The sequence below is a fragment of the Heliconius melpomene genome, chromosome 1 (genome assembly GCF_056956725.1).
Source record: "Heliconius melpomene rosina isolate 202511_hmr_F chromosome 1, ASM5695672v1, whole genome shotgun sequence".
Classification (NCBI taxonomy): domain Eukaryota; kingdom Metazoa; phylum Arthropoda; class Insecta; order Lepidoptera; family Nymphalidae; genus Heliconius; species Heliconius melpomene.
In genome coordinates, this window is record NC_140389.1 from 5,901,128 (window position 1) to 5,924,328 (window position 23,201).

General features: G+C 33.7%; 1 protein-coding gene across 2 annotated transcripts in view; it reads right to left on the reverse strand.

Moving 5' to 3' along the window:
* The window catches only part of side-II (sidestep II transmembrane protein), a 339,951-nt gene that overhangs the window by 13,263 nt on the left and 303,487 nt on the right, over positions 1–23,201 (reverse strand). For both annotated transcript variants that reach the window (XM_085195977.1, XM_085195968.1), the window contains exon 15: positions 14,776–14,973. In XM_085195977.1, coding sequence (XP_085052103.1) covers positions 14,776–14,973 — 198 coding nt within the window. The remainder of the gene's footprint in view (positions 1–14,775; positions 14,974–23,201) is intronic.

Sequence of the window (23,201 nt, forward strand, 5' to 3'; positions counted from 1 at the left end):
ACGACTCTAATTACTGGCTGGTACTTTTATGGGCTGTCAACGGCGACCGAAAGAAAAGGATCGCTAACGTCACTCTGCCCGATGAATTCTTTAGAACCGGATATTGTTATTAGAGTGCTAGATAATTCCCGTTGGTTGTTTAATAATTATTTGAAGCCTTGTTTTAATTGATTACCGTTCCCACTTTATTTAATATTTCCAATACTTTCTTACAATATAGATATCTACTTATGTATCATCATTCACCATTGTATATAAAACTATGAATTTTGCGTTATTTTCCATTTGGGCGTCCCCTTCGCTCGTTCCGTCAGTCATGATCGACACATGTAAAAGTAGTGACGCGACACTCGATGACGGTAGAGTTAACTCAAACAATCATTTGTCAGTCTCGTCCACGCGTCATATCACTCGTGATCATCGTGACAGGGCTGTTGGTCGACAGGGGACGGTCGTTGACAACAGTCATCACACTGTACGAACATAGAGGTAGAACAGCTACATTTGGCTGATGAAGAAGTGAAAATTTAATTTGTTATGAGGTTTCACGCTTTTTCTCGCAAATCTTACCCTATGTAGAGGGAATTTGATGCAAGGGAATTCGAGGTATTGCGTGTTGAGTGGCGGAACTTAACCCAGCGTTTTGTCTTGCCAGAACAGGGAATAAGAAATAGGTAATGTTGAATTTTAATATCCTACTGTTATTTGTTGTTCAACAGAAGAAACATTACAACATAATCAAATTATTTAGTGTTCTATTTATAGACTGAATGTTTTTTACAATTAAAGGCAATCACAGCATGTACCAATAAAACAACATTGGATGTTAATAACATAAAGATTAAAGTAATAAAAATGTATGAAAATATTAGAAAAATGTCAAAAATAAGTATACATCCATTAAATGTCTATACATTTAATTAATTTACGTTATTGATATTCTTTCTAAAATATTTAATTTTAATATTTTAGGTAGGTACCGTTGGTAACTAAGCGTGGGATAGTACTTTAAGATATTACAGACATCTCCTCATAGCTCGCTATCAACTAGGTGGATAAAGCGAACTTCCTTTGTTAGAAGTTCTATTACTTATTAGGGCTTAATTGATTTCGGAAACTAATCTTATATCATATCCTAACAATCAGCTCTCGCCTACGCAAATACCTTATCAAATGAAAATGTATTCTTTTTAATATTATATCTTATTATTTATTCATCTCCAAGCAATAGAAGGAACAAATTAAACTTATCTGAACGCAATCCGAATGTTATCTTCACCGAGTGAACACTGATTAAAAACGTACGTAAATTACATACGTAGTTTTTGCTCACATTATTATTTTCATAAAACATTTATTATGTAAATAAATTTTATACGAAAACAATGCTCGAACGAGGTTATTGCGGTAGAAATTTATGAGAATATCAAAATTAAATGAGCCAGTGAAATAATCGGGATCTGTTTCGTGGCGGCCATTACGCCCGGCACAATCACCTAGCCGTTGAAAACTGGTGAAAAATATCACCTAAGCGTTCCTATTTAACGCGCCATAATGTTGGCATAGCAATTTTGAAATTTAACAACCGATGTAATATAAAGAAAGGTCATCTCATATTCATAACGGGCGGGCGGCTGGGCGCGGGTGGCAGGCGAGGGCCGGCGGCCATAAATTGTTCAGTAATGAATGCCGTTCTCGCCTCAATAAAAACTCCCGCATTATATGATAGAGGCGGATTTATGCCGCCCGCCCTGCGCCTGCACCCGCTTACGTGCCCGCGCCTGCCCTCGCTTACGTGCCCGCGCCTGCTTCCGCTTACGTGCCCGCGCCCGCGGTCAGCGAGGTCGCGGATTGCGAGGCGGTATAAAACGCAGTAATTACACCAATTCCCCTCAAATACATTAAACGTTTATGCTTTTCGTAAATTTTCACGCAAAATATATTTTTTTATGAATTGTAACTCAATCGTTTCGGTTTTGTAATGCGCGCCCGTATGCTCCCAGCGTTGACTGCGATGGGAGGAAGCAATTAGAGGCCGATGAAAGTAATTATAACGGCAGGCAGTGCGGCTGGGGCGGTCGCCGTACAAACAATACTAATAACTAAGACACAACCTCGCATCGCGATGTTTGTTTGAGCTCAGCTATAAACTTTTATTATATTTACCAAAAACTTTGTGTATTTAATAAATTAAACTTCTTAGTCATCATTACGACTTCCAGACTGAATGTGGTTTAATAGCTTAACCTCCCGTATGTTTTAAGTTATTTGTTCTGTAAAGAAGTTATGTTTGTACATCCTTTAAATATATTTAAAACTAGCAACCCCCTTGCGGCTTCGCCCGCTTTTACTACTGGATAATTCATATAATGTATGTTTGCAAAGCACTTAAGATAATGTGAAAATTAATTAAACCCTAATGCAACCCGCATTTTCGTAGTTTCAATAAGGATTTTGCAATTCTTTTACACAGCAAGGATTTTTTAGTAGGTACCGTAATTTTAAATCTGTGCTACTAATCTTTTCAAGTACTTATTAAAATATATTTAAATGGCTATTTTTAGATAGTTAAATGACTATTTTTAAACGGAAGAAATTATAAACAAAAACCTACCTACTAATAACTACTACAAAAAATATGAAACCAAATATATCGCGCTTAAATAATACATTCAACTCCAATTATCCAATACGTGCAAACGCATCTAAATCTTTGTTGCTATGCATCTATAGCGGGCGGGTTTTTTTTTTCGAGCTTGTGGTTAATGCTGAAGAGGTATTCTGTCCCTCATGAAAAGCAAGCACTACGTGGCTGCCTGTGAGGAAAATTAAATAGAATGCATCGGCCGGGAATCGAACCCGGGTCGCCCGCGTGGCAGGCGAGCATTCTACCACTGAACCACCGATGACTGCTCATGACGCGCTTGTATAAGCAAAACGTCGCGGGGCGCGTTTCGTAGCAAAGACGTTTTGATATTGTAACAACTTCTAAAGTACTTATTAAAATGAAAAAACAGTAAAATACAGTTTTGATCTACATTAAATGGCTAATGTAACTAATATACTTATTTATATGCTGAGAGTAAGGGATAAGTGAAACTTGAGTAACCTACAGCTGATGTGTCAACGACGGGATGTGTCAACAATTAAATGCGTTTTTCTGTAAAACTATTCGCAATTTCGAAATAGTGTAAAAAGCAAATTTTATTTTCGTTTAACGTAGAAAATTAATAAAGTATTTTAAAGGATAAGGAGTAATACCATTATGGAAAATATCCCTCACAATAAAAAATATATTGAAATTACTATTTTTAGACAGAAATATGATCACTACACGTTATTCTTAAAAGATAAAAATATGCTGTCGCAGACTTTTTTGTAGATCTTATTAAGAGGAACAATACTCCAGTACATTATTTTCATGTAGTACTTACCATTAAAGCAGCGCATGCGCGAAAGTGTCTCAACGGGTAGGACTTTAGACACATTTATCGTATTTATGTTAATTTACATAAAAATGTACAAATAATAAACTATATATAAACCTTCCCTGAGAAATACTCGACCTAATGGTGAAAACCGCATAAAAATCCGTTGGGTGGTTTAGAAGAAGAAGAGTTAGAAAGAATATAGGATAATTAACAGAATATAATTTTTGTCTCTTTCCTTGTTCACATCTTCTGAACTAATGGACCGATTTATATAAACTTTTTTGTTGTGAAATTATTCATTTATTAGTTGTGGCCTGGCTAGGATCTATTTGTTTTGAATGATATTTGATGTAGAAGCGTAATGATCTCGCTAAACTATAAGAAATAAATGAATGTGTCCATAATAAAAGTTAATAAGTGTGATAAGCGTTTTCCATTGATATATAAAGTTGAAGAACTGGTACATGATGATGAAATACCATAACAAAAACTTAACTTATAAGATCCCGTTAAACTAAAAGATCTAATCTAATCTAGCTTCACGCTTTCGTCTCATCTACTGTCATCAACCTCTTCATACATGCCGTCCGGGAGGTCCTCATATCTATATGTACATTTTCAGATTAGATTTAGTAATTATCTAACATTTAAAGAAACTGTTATAAGTATTCGATCGCAAAGACAAGAATATAAAGTCAACGACACAAGGAGGAGGATATTATTGAAAAATATTTTGATATTGGCGCGGTGCGGCGCTCATGAATATTGATGGCGTATGAATATTCAGTGCACTAGCAATTGAAAACGCCGCGGACTTTGTTGCGTCGTATCCGCGACCGCAGACCTCGCTGGGACGGTGTAAACGTACGGCTTGACCATTCATTGTGAACGTTTGATGATATAACCACCGAAGTTATTAGATTATTTCAATGATAATGATACTGAATTTTCTTTTTGAAAAATTATAAACTTTAAAATATAATCTACTTGAAAAGCTAACGATGCTACTATCAGAAATTTATTTGTGTATTTTTTTGGAATTTTATTTTGCTAGTCAATTTTAGTCCAAATAGCATCCAGAAATCTCATTATCTAAATATTTTATGGAATTTTCAGACCAGGAAATTAAATCTTGTACCTAAATGTAGAATATCAAAAAATCACAAATATCTGTATCCAATGATGATTTTATTTATAGTTTGAGTTAGTAAAAACAAAGAAAGTAGGATCAGCTTAGTTAAAAACCAAAATATCCTAAGAAAGTACGTCACAAGATGTTAAACAAAACATGAATTGTTTTATTGAAATTCATGCGGCCACAGGAGGCACGACGTAGCGGTGGAGCGCAAAATAGCGCTATTAATGAAAGCAATTTGAATAAACTTGGGCACATTAGCGTCGCCCGCGACCCTCCTGCCGCTTCTATTAATTATTCCTTGTCCTGACTAGCGTCTTGCGCTGTAGTGATTATTCTGCGGCATACCTACGCCATCTGCCATACTATTCTAGCAGTCACTGTCTATTCTGTGCTGTTCTGTTCTTTGGTTATGGTGTTCCAACTCACTAGTATTAGGATAGAATATAACTATATTTAAAAGCTTAAAGTACTTAATACTTTAGTTAATCGTATAAAAATTCTTTCTTTTCCTCTTGGAAATGGTTCAAGCACCCTGTCCACCTAAACCATACGTTCTCATCAAGTTACGTCGAAATTATTATACGCTTCACTACGCACTACGTTGTTAGCATTTCTGTGGGGAAAATTTTATTTATAATTATCATTTGGTAAGAGAGAATGCTATTTATTAAACATTTTTAACATACTCAAATTGTTATTATTCCACATTTAAATATAGGAAAAAATACTTTTACGTATAAAAATAAATTTTTAATGTGGCGAAATTTCAGTTAATAAGTGCCTAAATAATAGCTACAATATAATCTCACAAGAACTAAAACTGCAAAAAGAAATAGTCATCAATTTTATACGTATTTCGAAACCAAAATCACATCTATCCAATAATAAGTTAAAGCCGTATCGGATGTTGACTGTTGACTCGTTAGCAGTCAGACTAAGATTAATTCGTGAATAAAATCAAGTGCTAATAAGAGAAGTTCCCTGAGCTAGTGAGTTAGCGATCGATCCGGCTAGTTGGCAGGAGTCGTGCGGAGACGTTCATTAGTGTTTAATTATTGCGTGCCGGTTGGAGGAGCACTGCTGTGGAAATTACTTTTATTAAATTATGATTCAAGATATATATGCATTGGTGTGACGTAATAGGACAAAGGATTATCAAATTTTGGAACCTGTTAAAACACTCCTGAGTTTCTATTAAGTTACTTTTTCCGATCTCCACTTTATGCGTTACCTTGTTACCACATCGAGGAGAATTTAAGAAATTATAGTAATAATTAGTAAGTAAATAAGTAAGTAAAATTATAGTAATAATAGAAAATATTTAGTTTTTTCGAGCCAACCTATCACATTTACATACACTGACAAATAATTGTTTAAATCTCCATCGACCGGACCGTCCATCCCTTCATATCGATCATCGTTGACAGCGCGACAAACAACAAATGAAAAAATCGATATTAAACACACCTGTATAATTAAAATTTCAGTTTCAATTTTACATGGCCAATGTTTTCCATTCTTTTGTACAATAAACGTGAGAAATAGTTATAAATGCATTCACTTCCGTTCAGTAATCCGCTTTAGTCGTAACTTCACTGCAGTAGTCTGCAGGTAATGTGTGGAGTCGTTAGTTAACAGTCCGAGATCCAATAATGAGAGCGTTTAATGGCGACGTTACAAATGTTGGTTAAGCTGTCTTGGCACAGCGGTGCAAGGGTGTGACTGTAACGACGGTTGTGAGTTCGCTTCCCATTCGGGGGATGAAATATTTTCATTTTCTCGTTCTGGAAAAGATAAAACGCGACGTTGAGTTCGACATTTATCAAATAATATCTCAAAAATAAGATGGTGCGTGGAGAACGAAGTGTCTAATTAGATTCTCTCTGCCTCTGTGAATATCCATATGTGATATTCAGTGTGAAGCTAAAAAAAATAACAAAAAAAATATTGGTTAAGTTGGACAAGCGAAGACTGATCTGGTAAACTAAGTACAGAGTAGCAAGAGCGAGTGCCTCGTTAGGTTCTCGGACGTGGTCCACTCGCACCACTAATCTACCCAGTAAACATACCGCTGAAGCTAAATAAATGCTCCCAGTTATCTCTAAACGAATAGAGCATTAAAAACGAAGCGAACTTTACCAGATGCTAGATACCGGCTTTATGTTCCACGGAATTAAATGCGAAACTGAGTACGCTGATAGTCATTTATGAATAAAATATATATATTTTTTATATTTTATACTTATTTTAATTTAATTCAATTTTTAGTCTATTCGCCTTTTGGTCTTAGGTGAGGGATAGGGTATCCCAACACTAGATTCCCTCTGCCTACCCTCGACATGTGACGCTAAACCAATAAACATGAACAAGTCACACTGCAGTCAAATTTTGCATAACCGATAATTTTTCATATCTTCAACGCTATATTTAAGGAAAGACAAAATTGTATCATAAAATTAATATCATTTTATATTATAAAACGAAAAATTTATAGCTCGTTTGTTATAATAATGGCAGTTGCTGAACACTTGGAGACTATTGATCACGCTCTACACTCACTGCGTCACCGCCGGGGGACACTCGGGTAAAGTGGATTAATATTTTAATACACCAGAAGAGTATTTGAGGCCAGTTATGGCGCAGGGGTATAAGTGTGTGAATGTTATCGGTTGTGGGTTCAATTCCGCGCGGAAGAAATTAAAATAAATTATTTAATATTAAATGTTTTTTAATCGCTTTTTCAAAAACTACTTTTTGAAAGTACTATAACCTACGTATAATTAGTAAGTTTTATTTTATTGTTGTGTTGTTCATTTTTTTGCTTATGTTTCTAAAATTGAGCAGTGCGAGGAGAACGGAATGTCTTAACACTAGGATCCTTCCTCAATCTTCCATCCTTTATCTTGCTGTATGTGATATCACATACGGCGTGAAGCTAAAAAATAATAATTTATAATAATTTTTTAATTTATTTTTTTTACAACTTTTCTAAAAACGTAGTTTTAAATATAAGATCCCTAGAATGGTATTTATATTTAAATGATACCAACCCGTTTATCCAGATAAATTCTGATTTTACCAACGATGACGTCTAACATCAGAAAGATATATAGCAAGACACACATGAAACAATAACAAAATTTAAAATTAAAGCTCTCTTCTCATCAGAAATATCTCATAAATAAAAACAATAAATAAGAAAACACGAATATATAAATAATTTAAATAAAAATTGTACGTTCATTCTAGCCGCGTCGTCGCCGTAAAAGATTACAAAAAGGCGTGAGACATCGCAAAGCCTTGTAGCGATAAAGTTCCTTACATTTTCGATAGCTCAACTCGTTAACAACCCCCGGAGGAGAGAAACTTAAATAGGGGAATATTATTATCCCAGTTTCTTGTAGCTATCTGGATTATGCTTAAACTTGTAAACTCCAGATATTTGTAACTTATACAATTAAAATTCAATGTTTTAATTAGCGTTGTTAAAGTTGCAAATTTGAATATGTACATAATAAGCGGAGTTAGTTTCGTTTTGTAAGGTTTTCGGGAAAATCTGTTGAGGAAGGCTTAGTTGTTATTTTATATGGTGACAACTGGAGTAGTAGCGTGACATACCTAATAATTATACCTAGAGTTCCGCCACTCAACATGCAATGCCTCGATAATTCGGCGAATTCGGCACGAGGTTCACAAGTTCCCTTTGCTATGTGCGATGTATATAGCGTTAATCTAAAAAAAGGGTTGCAGTTGCTTATAATAACGCATATCCCAAGCCTTCTTTAGAAGTGAGGAAAGATAGGCAGAGAGAACGAAGTGATAAATTACTCCGATTTTCACAGCCGCTTTGTTATTTGTTAACTAATAAATCCGATTTATTCCCCCAGACTTTAGGTAAGCCAAAAAGTAATTAACAAACTTAAATTCTTCTATTTGGTTCTACTCCAAGACGAGGGTCAATATTAAATAATTTTGGGAAAGACTCCAATTTCGTTTACTTCGAATTAGATGAGATTGTCAAATTGTTACGTAAATAGTTAGGTTATATGTATTATTATATACAATAAATAACAGCTTGATTTTTTTCCGCATAGCAAGTTAGGCAGAGTAGTAGTTAGGTAGTTAGGTATTGCGTAATGAGTGGCGGAATTAAACGCCGCGGCATATAGTTAGTACCTACTGCACTTTAAATTGTACCCATAACATAACCGAGTATTTTGCTGTACTTTGTAACTATTTTTAACACAAAAAATTATTGAAGCCCGAGTACAATATAAGAATTAAATTTATGAGTGCAATTATACTGCATACAAACTGTGGTCGTGTAAATGTTTATGATAGAATAAAGGCTAGTAAAACTTCAGTAAAATGTTTAATTTTATTTGAATCTCGTTAAAGTATATATAAATATATGAGAATGATTATGAAAAAGCAATAAATGAAAAGAAAATTAATCAATTATTTTCATTTCCTTGCTTTCGCTCGAAAATTAGGCGAAAAGTGTAAGTACTTTAATACTAGGTTCTTAAATATTACATTTACTTACATTAAAAATAAGCACCTGAGTAATCTTTTCAAAGAAATTGAAAAATCTTTTTTTTAGATTTTTTACCCTTATTTTCAGTATTTAAAATTCTTCTTTATCTCAATGCCCATTGTTTGAGCATTTGAATTGTTTGTATGAAGCAATATGGACTGCCTTTGAACTGCCGTGAACAGTTCAATAGTACCTACAGATGTTTTGTTCGGTGCGTTTACTAAGCGCACCTACACGTTGGGGGTGCGTGTCGCCGTTGAATGGCTGTTAGTTGAAAATGCATATTTTTTTAATGTATTCACAAACAAGAGGACTATAATAACATTAATAATACAATTGAAGCTACGAATAAATCGCATAGTTTTTTTTTTTAATATTACCATTATTGAAAAACATATGGTTTTTCTTCAGAAATTGAGACAGACTAAATAAAAAGCTTCACACAACGAAATAATTTCATACTATTTATAATTATAATTTCATACTAAAATTTTGCCAAATATCTCTAAAACCATATAGGATGTTTTCATTCCTGTCTTGAAACCAAAGTGAACGAAACATCGTTATAATAGTAACATCCGTTCTTCCGTACGACGCGACGCTCCCTCTACAACACTACTAAAATATTAAAAATGCAGTTGTAAAAATGTAGAACCTTACATTCCGACATTGCGACTCCACTAAACATGACATTAGTCTTTCCGTTTATTTGCTTCAATGAAAAAAAAACTACAACACGCTCGATCCCGCCTATCTGGAAAGGCAGATAACATAGTGCCTAGGTATTCCGTTCTCCGCTTTTTGATATTTGTGTATAGAGTGACAGAATTCCTAGCTGCGCTTTGTCTTCAGTCTTGTGAAAGACCCCAAAATGGGATTGCAAAAATAATAGATTTCTAAATAAATTATCACACATTCCATCTCATTTACAGTCAAATACAATTATTGTGGAAGAAAAAATTATATTCTTTCCAAATAATAGTGTTTCTTTTACAATTACGTATTGTATTCAATATGAATTCAGGTCAGGTATTCCAAAAATTGGTTTAATATTGCTGATATTTTTTTATTATCACTATTTAACTCCCCACTTTTTGCTTTCATATTAATATTGTTTTTATATATACATTACATTTTAAAAAAGTTTGGGAAATTTACATCTGTGTAAGATGTATCTTGAAGTATGAAAAGAAATCTTTACAAGAAGAATTAAATTTATGAGTGCAATTATACTGCAAAATATAGAACAAGACAAGTAGAACACATTCTACAGTTCCATATATAAATATTCAAAATTAGAAACATTGGTGGGAACTCAACGCTGCGTTTTGTCTAAGGTACCAGAGCGATGATGAAATAAAAACCATTCATTCTCCCTCCTCGTAACCACCACCACCACCACCACCCACAATCATTGCGTTTACACTCAGACGCTGTGCCGCGAGTATTATTAATTTTATAATTAATAATTATAATCTTGCACATAATTACTATATTAATAATAACAAAGTTAAACAATATTTTGTTATAAAAATCCAACACAAAAACAATATTTTATAATAAAAAAATACTTTAAACAAGAAAAGTATTTGAAGGGTAAATAAAGTTACATTTATTCCATCTTCTAAGATTGACACTCGCTTTTGTGAACTTTTATCCAGGCTCTTTGAAGGGCTACAATGGTTTAGGAGGTATTACTTTGAAGTATGTATTAGCGTTTAGCCAACATAAGCCACTTAAACGCCAGGAAGCGGTTTTTTGGGAACCTTGGGGTAAACATTTAATTTTATTTACTGTTAGGAGCAACTGTTGCCTCAACAAAAATGAATGGTAAGTTTTTGTATTCATTTCGACATTTATTTTGGCTTACTTGGATATGTAATATATTTAACGTGTTCGATATATTTCTTAATTATCTACTCCTACATATATTAATTTTAACGAATTCCCTGCCTTTTCTGTATAATATCACAAAATAACTTAATGATAAAATATTATATTAGGAACCCAATTATGTAAAACTGGCTTAAATGTATAAAAATTTAATAATAATTATTAACAATAATGTCTAACAATAAAAAAGTCGAATACCTACAGATAAAAAAAACAATACAGCTCATAAGAATACAAGCGAATAATAATTTCGCATTTGTATACGAAAAGTCAAAGAGCGTAAAGGTGGCTCGTTAGTTATGTGTATTGACCCAGGCGATGAGAAGAACCTCGCGCGCTCGTACACCACGGCGTACGCCGTACACCACTGCACACGGCTGTCACAATATAATTATCCATCTCGTTTTGATCCCACTAATGTAGGAACATGGATGTTGTTAACATAAGTAGGTTAGTTAATCAATTTTTTTTTAGCTTCACGCTATATTCTGAATATATTAGGGTAAGCAAAAGGGAACCTAGTGATAAGAAAATTCTTTGTTAATACAGACACTTCTTTTCTATACTTTCCGCCAAGTTTTAGAGGCATTGGTGGAACTCAACGGCGCGCCTTACCTTGTTACCAGAACGAGGAAATGAAAATATGAAAATATTTCTTTCCCCTGAGTAAAAATCGGATCCACAACGGTCACGTTCACGCATAACGACGGCCTCAAAATCTTAAGTTATTAAAACAATTTAATATTTGGTAATAAAAGGAATTATCAATTTTACTTATCTTGCATAATATTATAATGATAATGGAATTTAATGAAATATAGTTAAGGTATAGACATTCAAAGATATGTTTGTTGTTGATTGTTTTAAATAAATCGTATGACAAAAGAAATTACCAATTCAAAGGCAAACACGCATAAACCAAAGTTTCAGGATCTAAACTTAAAATGAAATTCGGGCAAGCACGAGCATTGTTTTCAATGGAAACTAGAAAACGACGACCAGGCGAGCGCTGAAAGAGTAATGGGTAAAAGTGGACCGAACGTCACTCCATACTGAATGTATGGGACTCGAAATCTGATTAAAAAGCAATGCCGGCTGATGCTTGTACACCCCTGATGGGCCTGATGTACCTCAATTTTTATTATGCAAAAAGGCTTATGTCCATACACAATCCTGTAATAGGATTTAAGTACCTCTTGTTTTATTTTTTGTTTAAGTTCTCATATAATCCATACAATGTTATCATCTGTTAGGATCAAGGAGAATACGAACCTGATTTTGTATTTTTTTATTAAATATATTTTACTTTTATCCCTATCCTATAGTACCGTATTAGAGTATACGATAAGTAAATGGTAGATATACGAATGGTGTACGGAACTGGTGTTATTTTACGTTTTAATAAATTCAAAACAAGAGTGCAGCGTCGCTGTTCCCAAAATAGATATACTCTCTTGGTAAAAAGTACAAGAAGATGAATTCATCGGTAGTGGGTTTTTGTTTTATATTTACAAACATTTTAAACAAAGCTGAGAAGTTAAAGCAAAAAATAAGTAAAAATATTTTAGCATATAATTAAACAGTTGATAAAACTAATATTGTTTTTATAATACCATTCTGGCCTTAGCTGTTTTTTTAATTAATAAAACTACTACCTCAATAACTTTAAAGACCAGTTAGAAAATTATACAAATACTCACAAGAAAATATTAATAAATAATAATTTATTTCCCTAAACGGGAATCGAATCCACAATCATTGCGTTAACAACCCCACACTTACACCACTGCTCCACAACCGGCTCAACCTAATAAAACAGCACAATTTCACATTATAATATTAAAAGCAATCAGGCAAAGCTCAAAACGAAACCCAACTTTACTGACTTCTGTAGCAAAATACGCTCGCATTTGACTAGTGGCTGAACTGGTGCAGTAATAAAGTGTACTTATTAGACTGGTGGTGGGGCTTGAATAATTGAGGCACAGTTAGATATAAGCCGCCAGCATTAAGGCCACATTACGCATGCATGGAACCTGGGCGTATTGTCACCGGGGGTGCCGTCCCGGGATGCGCCTGCAATTATCACCTCTGCCCCGCAAACTATAGAGGCGACATTATGGATTGCTAAACACCGTGCTTGCTATTATTATGTGAGGATATCAGTATATTAGCATATGGAATATGGTTACTTTTTGGGCGTTCTTCGGTTGGTGTTTCTTTTGGTGTTGTTATCTTTGGACAATTTGGTTTTTTTAGGAATAAATGGAAATTGAGTTTGAATAAAAAGGCTGTTTTATATGTGGTACAGTGGTGCTGTAAAGTGGTACTGAATGTAAACGAAACGGTTGTGGGATCGATTTTTAATCGAGAACGAGTTATCTCCATTTTCTTGCTCTGGTAAGTAGACAAGCGCGGCGCTGAGTTCCGCTACTCAACGAATAATATCTGAAAAATAGAGCGATGATTGAGGAACATAGTGTTTTGTGAACACTGCTTCTCTCTCTCAAGGCTGCCATATACGGGATTCAGCGTGAAACTAAAGAATTAGGCATTAGGCATATAACAGAAATTGGTTTTATTCGAACTTAAAAATATGATATAACCAAGAATAGTTTATATTTAATACAAGTTTCCAATGCCATACTATTTTTATATTCCTTGCAAGTCTCACCTAGAACAGTTTTTATAATAAATGAAAGTGGGCGAGAGCGACGGAGCACCTAGCGGAGACGTCATATCTATATATCTATATTTTACCTCTGTTTTTATGGAAGTCGGTTTATTATAATCTGTCCGCTTGTAACCTGAGAGCCTCCGGGGAATACCTCAGAGTAAAATTTTTCATAGCGCTAAGATAAATCATTAGCAGAAGGTATTTTTTAAACAGAACACGAAATTGTAATTAAGCTTAGTGATAAATGTTAAAAATAACTTTAAATATTTTGCTATTTTTTACTGTTAGTGATAACAATTATTATTATTGCTGACCATTCAACAGCTATTTATATTGTACGTTATAAACAGATATTATTATTTTTTTTATCTCTGTCCATATTTTGTCGTATAATTTAATTAAATCAGCTTCACACTGTATGCTGTACACAGGAGGGTAGGCACAGGGAACCTTAAGTTAAGATATTCCGTTCCCCATTTCTGCCGAATTATCAAGGCATAGAGTGTTGAGTTGCGGAACTCAACGTCGCTTTTTGCCTCGACACAAGAGCAAAGAAATGAAAATAAAAAATTAAATAAATATTTGATTTCCTCGAGTGGGCACCGAAACCACAATTAGTCACGTTTACAGTGACACAATTGTGCCCTGGCTGCGCCACGACTGGCCGGACTACACACATCTAGAGAAAAGAAAAATTTAGTCTGGAATGAAGTTGATTTAGAATCTGATAGCGAAACACTATCAACTTAATAAATACGTCTTTATTATAAAGGTATACTTCAGCTTTTCACGATGAGCCTACATATATAAAGGAACGCGGAAAGGACTACAAAATCCCCATAGGTCCATTCCGTCTAATGCACTATGGTCGTAATGTTTTTCAAGTGCACAATATCACCCAAGGCAGAAACTTAATAGTAAAACTTTTCTTATGATATAATCATACATATTATACATATGTACATATGTAGGGAAAAAAATATTATTTACAGAAAAAAAATGTTATATAACTGCAATAACCATTTTAAATAATAATTCTATAAATTTATATAAGTAGCCAAAAAGCATTATAATAAACATATTTAAATAATCAACTTACAGTAATTATTAGGTATTAAATCAGGTTCAGCGTCATCATGATCGGCGGTCTTCTCCTGCGGGGCGGGGGGTTTGCGTGGTTTGCGGCGGCGTTTAGCGGCGCGCCACGCGGCTAAGGCCAGCGCGAGCGCCGCGCCTGCACCAGCTACTGTGGCACCTGCTGCGCCCGCTGCCCCCGCGCCGAGAGAGCTCTCTGATGCTGAAAAAGAGAATAGACTTGAAGTAATTTTGACGTATATTATGGCTGAAAATCTATATTATATAAAACATAATATGTAATCTTCTCTTTATCACTAAATAAATTTAGTGTGTATATTCTATGCGCACTGCTTCTATTTATTGTATTTGAAATAATATGGGTATATTTATATACATATATTTATATACATTAACTTTAATAACCTCTCTCTATCGAACAAAAACAATAATATGTTACGAAAACAAAGTTCATCATTTACTGTTCGTCGGGTTTCATTAGCATTGCGTTCGAAGTGGTAGCAAAAACAAAAGCACGCTTGGATCCACAGTTATTTGCAAATCACCGCTTCAGCGGCTAGTGTCGCGAGTGTCGAGTGTCGAGTGTCGAGTGTCGAGTGTCTCCCCTCTCGCTCTCGCCGGATTAGTTCAACATTCGTCACATAGCACTTTCGGCTGTAATTGAAATACCGCACTCGGACTGCGGAATTACGTCCGTAATGGCTTTAAATTGTGAACGCGGCCCTTGTTGCTGTCATCTTTGTTTACCTCTTGAACATTTTAAATTGGCAGATGCAATTTGCTTTAAAGCAATATAAATATGATTTCTATATAGTATGTAGTTAGATTTTTATACAAAATATAAAAAATATTTTATACAAAAATACTGTATTGGAGGACCTAAAATTGATAACTAATAAGAAACTTCACATATTTCTTTATAAGGTAGCAAAAATAATAAACGTAACATTTAGTTCGTTTTTCAGTCTTTGCTCTATTATAGAGCCATTGGGTATGAGTCATTGTTTCACGTTTTCTATCAAAATCAGGGAAGTAAATATTTAAAATTTGAACATTTTATATGAACTCAGTTAAACATCAACTAATGGACGACAACCTTAAAATAACTACGTATTTCCACAATATTGATAAAACTTAAAATACATTCCTTTGAGCGTTGTCTACTCCGCATCGAACTATTTGATTACCAAACGACTTTCATGTAGGAAATTCTTGATGGAGACTATTATCTAAGTTATCCTCGGAGTCTTTAGGAACGAGAGTGCACACACAGAGTTCCAATAAGGAGGAGGTTTTATATAATAGAGGGTCGTTAGGCAGCGGCCAGTGTGATTAACTTTGAATGGGTCACCAAGAAACCAATTCTCGCTGGATAGGGAAACTTTTTTAAGTTTGCGCATTTCTTGAGCTTGGCAACTATATAACCGTCTGATGAATAAAAAAAAAATATTTCGTTTTTTTATATGTAATTTGAATAGAATATCCTGTGAGGAAATGATGATGGAGTTCTAGATGAAGTTCTAATGACATTTTTTCGTTTATCTCTGATTCATAATTAATTACAATAAAATTATATTTATACTTAATATTAAAGCTTAAGTTAATTAGTAGAGTTAGTTTGGTGGAACCCGATAAATTAGAGATTGCTTTTGTAAAAATTTTTTTCTGAAGTCTAGTCTTAGATATTTTTATTCGACTGTGCAGGCGAAGCCGGGTGCAAAAGCTAGTATTGCAATCAATATATCCATAAAATAATTTATAATTTTACTTTTTCATTTATGTACTCATATTATAAAATTTAATATTTTCACAACATCACGCCCAAAAATCATTAAAAACAATGCGAAATAACAGAATCGGGCAATTACTTTAGAACAGACAAAAGACATTTAAGCAAAACAACTGTTCGGAGTTTGGGCGATATCTCATCGGGAGAGGAGCAGTTACGGCGACCTAATTACGAGGGGCTAATTAAAATTAATACACTCGAAGAATGCCCCCGCAATTCAACTTCATTGTAGATGGAGAGACAGTGTTGGAAATTCAAACCTGTATGGATGGGGAGTTACTTTAGCAAGTCAAGTCAGTGGATACATTCAGTATTACAATATAAATACTGAATATATGTGACTAAAAAAACGCTTCACGCTGTATACCGCACATACTCGTAGCAGATTAGGCAGAGGGAACCCGATGTTAACACACTCAGTTGCCCATGAACTGCCCCAATTTTCAGGATATATGAATTTTTGTCAAAGCTTATAATGAGTGGAGACATGAGTGCAAGCTCTAATTAAGAAGTACATTTAATAGTGGAAGAAGAAAAAAATCAGTCATTGCTAACAGGGTTTGATTGCGACTTGACTTCTTAAATGGCTGGCATTGGCTTGTTTAAACAAGCGACGAAACGAACGATATACGAAATGTCAAGGAAGGATTTCAGTGAAAAATGGAGAATGAAGTGTCTTGGCACTGTTAACATCAAGCCAGTGTATTCATACAGAGTTAGTGCTTTATTTAGTTGGCTTCAACGCCATCTGTTCCTCAGGGTGCGGGCCTGCGCTGGACATTTAGTTATTAAAGGGAGTTCCCGTACAACTTCAACAACTGTTTTCGTTCTGTTAAACTTTAACACTACTTTCTTATACTTGTTATAATATGAAACTTTATAAAATATTAAATAATAAAAATTGTTTGTTTATTAATAAACAACTGTTAAACTTGATTATTAATATATTTTTTTAAATAATTTTATTTATAAATAAATATTTGAGGAAGAGTTTAATATGAATACTAAGAAAATATTTTAAATTTAAGTATTTCCCTTAAGTTTTATGTATAAATTTGTTTTTATTCTCCACTCAATGCCACGTTTTGACTTCCCACGAATGGGGTCCGAACCTATAACTATCGTATTTACAGTCAAACGATGTAAATGCGCCACGATGGCCAAATATATATATATTAATAATTTGTACATACTATGTATTTTGTATTAATTGTTAATAGAATTCATAGTTCTATTTCAAGGTAGAGTAAATGCATGAGTTGCTTCTAAGATGTCGGTCTAATATTGATATTATAATACCAATACGTACTGAAGGTAATGGAAAGCGATTAAATGTTCGCAGCTCTTAGTTCATAGAAACTATTGCAGAAACGTCTTATAAATTTGCTTATAGCTTGAGAATACATTTTGTACTTAACAATCCTTATTATATTTTGTGCTTATAACAGTTACGTCGATTTTATATGGAATATATCAAATTATATATTTATATGTATAATGGCAGTACTGGCGCAGGGAAACAAAGTATGATTGTAAACGAGACTGGTTGTGGATTTGATCTCGAGAAAATGATATACATATTTATTTAAATTTATATTTTCATTTCTTCGCTCTGGTGTTCGGAGTTCTGCCCTTCGGTACGCAATGCCGGTGGAAAGTATCTACTGAACGGAGTGTCTTAAATCTTTTCGGTTTTCCACTCTGTTATGCAAAGTTAAATTTTGTCATTCAACATCCAATGTCCTGTAAATTCTGCAGAAGTGGAGGAACGACGGTCTTGTCACGAGGTTATTTATTTATTGTATTTTATTTCGGGCCTAGTCTTAAAATGTGTTATCATACTAATAATAATCTTTTTTATTTGACCAAGCGGACGAAGCCGCAGGTACAAGCTAGTATCTAATATAACCAGAGAGAATTTAGTGTTAATACACTTCATTTTCTTTTGAGATAATGTATCTTTATATTTCGATAACTAATAAATTTTAATATTCTCAAAATCCATTCATAAAATTCCTACCATACTGTAAGTAGAGTTATTTTAAAGTTAGCAGACATGATGAAATAAGTAAAAACAGCGGCATACTAGTACTTGACAGCTTTAAATGCACATATTTAAATGAAACGAAGCTACTCCAAGGCACAGCATCCAATCTCAAGCTGTTTAAGCAATCCAGCTAATGAGCGTAAACTCATCGTATAAAGAGTATTTGAATTAATTAACCAGCTCTCATCCTTCCAGCTTACGTTTTATATTTAAGCTGTATGTTTTTATTTATTTATATAATAAAATGACGTGGGTTGTATGCATAATTTTATTTTTTTTATGTTTAGGTTCATTTCTTTTGGTGGTTAATTTTTAAGATTAAGAAGTGTATAGTAGGGGTTTAACATCATGCTAAATGTCTGATAAAAGATAATGTTATTTCTAATATTATTCCCAAGAAAATATTGAAAACAAATAAAAGATAGTCTATATAATTTAACGAAAGTATTAATGCACTTTTTTTAATAATTGCCAAAATAACCAAAATTCGAATTTCATATTCCCTGATAGTACTTACCGGTGCTGGGTGTACGCAGACAGAAAATTCCAGGGTTCATAATATAACGAAGCTCTGGCTTGGTTGGACTCTTGGGTCATTAGGAATGATGTATTAAATATTCTGTTTGCCATTCTGAAATGCCATGTGAACGTTGTCACGTCACATGTAAAATGGACAAAGGAATAGCTTTTTTAAATGTTATTTTAACTGCTTCCAGCGTTGTATATCTACAATTTAATAATTTAAAAGCTTCACTATTACTACTTGCATTCTGCTTTAGGGAGTAATTCTATTTTATTTTATTTTTTTGCTTCACGCTGCTTCCCCCATAACACAAGGTTGGCAGAGGGATTAGTGTTAAGGAACTCCATTCTCCGTGCAAGCAGTTCCAAATATTGCGTGATGAGTGGTGAAACTCAAAGCAAAGCTTTGTCTTACCAAATCGACAAACTTAAAACAATCCATTACCCCTTTGAGAATCGAACTCACAACCGTCGTCTCCACTGCATCAATGCAGTTACTGCAGTCTTAATTATCTAATAATTATTATTTGCCAACAAAAATGCATAAAGAGGGTATGTAGGAAAGGATTTCCACTTCTACACGATAGCCCATTACGTTCTCTGCGGCGTGGCGTGGCGTGTCCGCGCTGCATGAATATTAAGCCGCGGCTGTTAACTGAATTATCTTTTATACAAATATATTTTTTACAGCTTTCAAGTGAATCTCACATCTGGAAGGGAATGTTGTCTTATTCTTTATATATGCTACTTCTATATTATTGTACAATTTACTTTAGATTTTTTGAATATTTCGTAGTGGTTTAAAAAAAGAAAAGACATTATTGTACTTCAAACAGCGAACTGGTGTTGAAGAACAAAGAGTTTGAGAGCGGATAGCGGAGCCCTCTAATTAAGGATTTGTATATTATATCTAAACTTCATTGTAAAATGTTAATTATAATTTCACATAGCTTTCATTATAAGTGTTCAATGTTCAACCGCCATCGATTCGTTCAGGATTAAAGGAATTGCATCGACGATGCAGTCGGACCCGAATCCCCTCCCCCCGCCGCGGACGGCAGCGCGGTCAACCTGACACCGTGTGAAAATTAAACCTCTGTCTGATACGAGGTGTCTCTGAGTGCCAAGTATTTTTAATATAATCCGTTAAATGATGTGGATGTTTTCGTCGTGTATTTGTTGTGATGAATATTATTGTGTTTTTATGTATTTTTTTAATTATATTTTTATCGAGTCTCATGCTGTGTAGCCTCTATGTAGCAGGATCGAGAGATTACACAGTGTTAAAACACTTCATTGTCAAAAAAAAGTTATAGTTAAATTGGTCGTTTAAAAAGAATAATAATAAAATAATAGGAAAATTAATAATGAAATCTAAGTACGCAACACGTTCCGTTCCGTTCCAGCAAATTTATAAAGCGATTTTCAAAAATCAACGGACAAACAGACATATATATATATAAACATATATAACAAGAAATAGTGTAACAGAAATGCGTGAATCTAAAACGCTGCCAATGAAACCGATACGCCATTACCGTAGGCCTGAATTGTTCGAGATCGCATCGAGTTTACTTCAATAATTAATGAAGGCTGGCCAGGTGCGTCGGGGTATGCAAATTTCATAGTTCCAGCCGAGACTACGGCCGTGTTGAGGCAATATATCTTGGCTGTCCAGGTGGTTAGGTCTTAAACAGGTACATTTTCATCTAATCGATTCCTGTTGTCTGCAGGCTATATATTTTATGTAGTTTGGCTTAGTTCTTAGTCTTAGTAATCGCCTAAAGGATATTATGGAGGACTAAGAAATCCTTCTATGCTATTTTTATATATATAAGACTAGCGGACCCGGACGCGGCTACGTCTGCTTGAAATATAAGAATATAATTTCTATAGAAATATAATTTAAATCTAGATAAAATGCTAAAAGTGACTATTATATTTATTTTCATAAGGATGAATATCAAAATGACGCGCTAACGAACGCGGTCGCGTAGCGACGACGGTTGTTATTAACATGGCAGAATTTATTGCATGTCAAATTAGAAGTATTTTAATTTATTAGTTTATATGTGTAATGTAATATTATATAGCCTATAGCACTTCTGAAGAATGCAGCTTTCATACAAAACAAAAACAAAGTAAATCGATCCAGTAGATCCAGAGATCTTAGCGTTCAAACAAACAAACAAACTCTTCCGCTTTATTATATTAGTATAGATATAGATAGATATTACATATAAGAGTGAAAAAATAAAATTATTAAGTATCAAATTTGACAACAATGATTATTTTCCGCACATGAAATTGAAATCCACGGCAATGGTTAATTGAAGCCATCCGATTGTAATATTGATAATATATATAAAGAAAAAAAAATAAAAAATGTATAATTTTACACTTGTTGCAAAATAACCTATATAAAAAAAAAGATATTGGCGAATAAGAAACTTCGACACGAGATGTTATCGGGAGACTTTCTAACTTTTTAACTCGATATCTGTTACGAAAGTGGATTCAGCTAATCAATACTAATTCGATAGATTTTTTCTGTTATCATTCCCCTGGAGGACCTTGTTATGGGCAAATTGGTATAATAAAATTCTAAGTCTTTACTTTTCTTGCTAATCTTCATTTGCGAAGAGACTCTCACATCTATTCTATCAAATATTACATACGCGTTAAATGAAAGAGGACATCGTGGCGTAAACACGATGGTTGTGGGTTCGATTCCCATTCGGAACATTAATTAATTATTTTAATTTCCTCGCTCTTGTAACAAGACCAGACTAGAAGACTAGAAGACCATTGTCAAGGAAACAAAGACACTTTGAAAACTGGTATTCTTTGGTATGGTCTGGATTTAGTTTAGTAGTATTCACGTAACTTAACGCTGTCATGGTTGCTTATTATTTTTACTTATTTAAGACAACTAGATGATGCTACCTGTTGTCTGGTCCAAAAGTCTAGACCAAACACGCTATTAGATCTAACACTTATCCAAAATTATATTGGCAACTACAAAAATCTCCATTTTCCGAAGAATTTTCACCAAATAAGCGAAATTTGGTATAAACATGTGAAGAAACTATGAATATAGAAAGTGTTTTTGCAAGTACGCACACAATCCACATTTTATTAGTTTTCTATACACCCACGGTCTGTACGTCTCTTCTTCTATCGCACATTTCCATTCCCTTCATCCATCACGATATGACGCATTTGGTGCGTAAATACAATATGTATTGAAAAAACTCAGATATGCTACAATAATTGCAGAATTCTGGCTATCTTTGTAAATCTATAATCAAAAATATAGACAAATTTATTAATAAAATATTCTAAGATGTAGATTCCTTATTTAGAGTCCTTATTTTAAATGATTTCTTCAATATTTTAATCTAAAAACACAAGTTAATTTTTACACCTTCAAAAACAACATTAATAAAACTTTCGACGTCATCTAAACTCATTACTTACTATAAACAATTCCGTTTAACAAACTAAATGTTATACACTAGGACCCGTAGCACAAAGCATAGAAATAGAATTCGTTCCGTAAAGAAAAATAACCTCATTCAGTACCGGAAATTACTTGGTTCTTTCATAATAAAAGTAGTTCACTATCTGTCTGTCTGCAGTACAGCACAGTTATAGCAGATGAATTAATATTCAGAGGCTACGCGATATTGAAGCATTGTAGCGTAGTGGGATTGTAGACAGCTGATGTGATATTGATAGCTGACTGATGTTTTGCCAATAGCTTTATTATCAACTAGCGACCCGCTCGCGGCTTCGCCCGCTTGAATTATAAAATTATTAATTTACTATTCTGCATAAATTTTGTGTTCTAATAATAGTATCATTTTAAAAATAATATAAGTAAATATTCAGCCAACTCAATAATAGTTATTTATGGCGATTTTGTCGAACAATATTATTTAAAATGGTATGTTTTTTTATTTATAAACCTATTGAAATAAAACAAAATATTAAGGGAACTTTCTAAGAAAGTGTAAGTAATTAAATAGGTTTAGCCATTTTTAAGTTAAGTTAAAGGTTAAGTCATTAC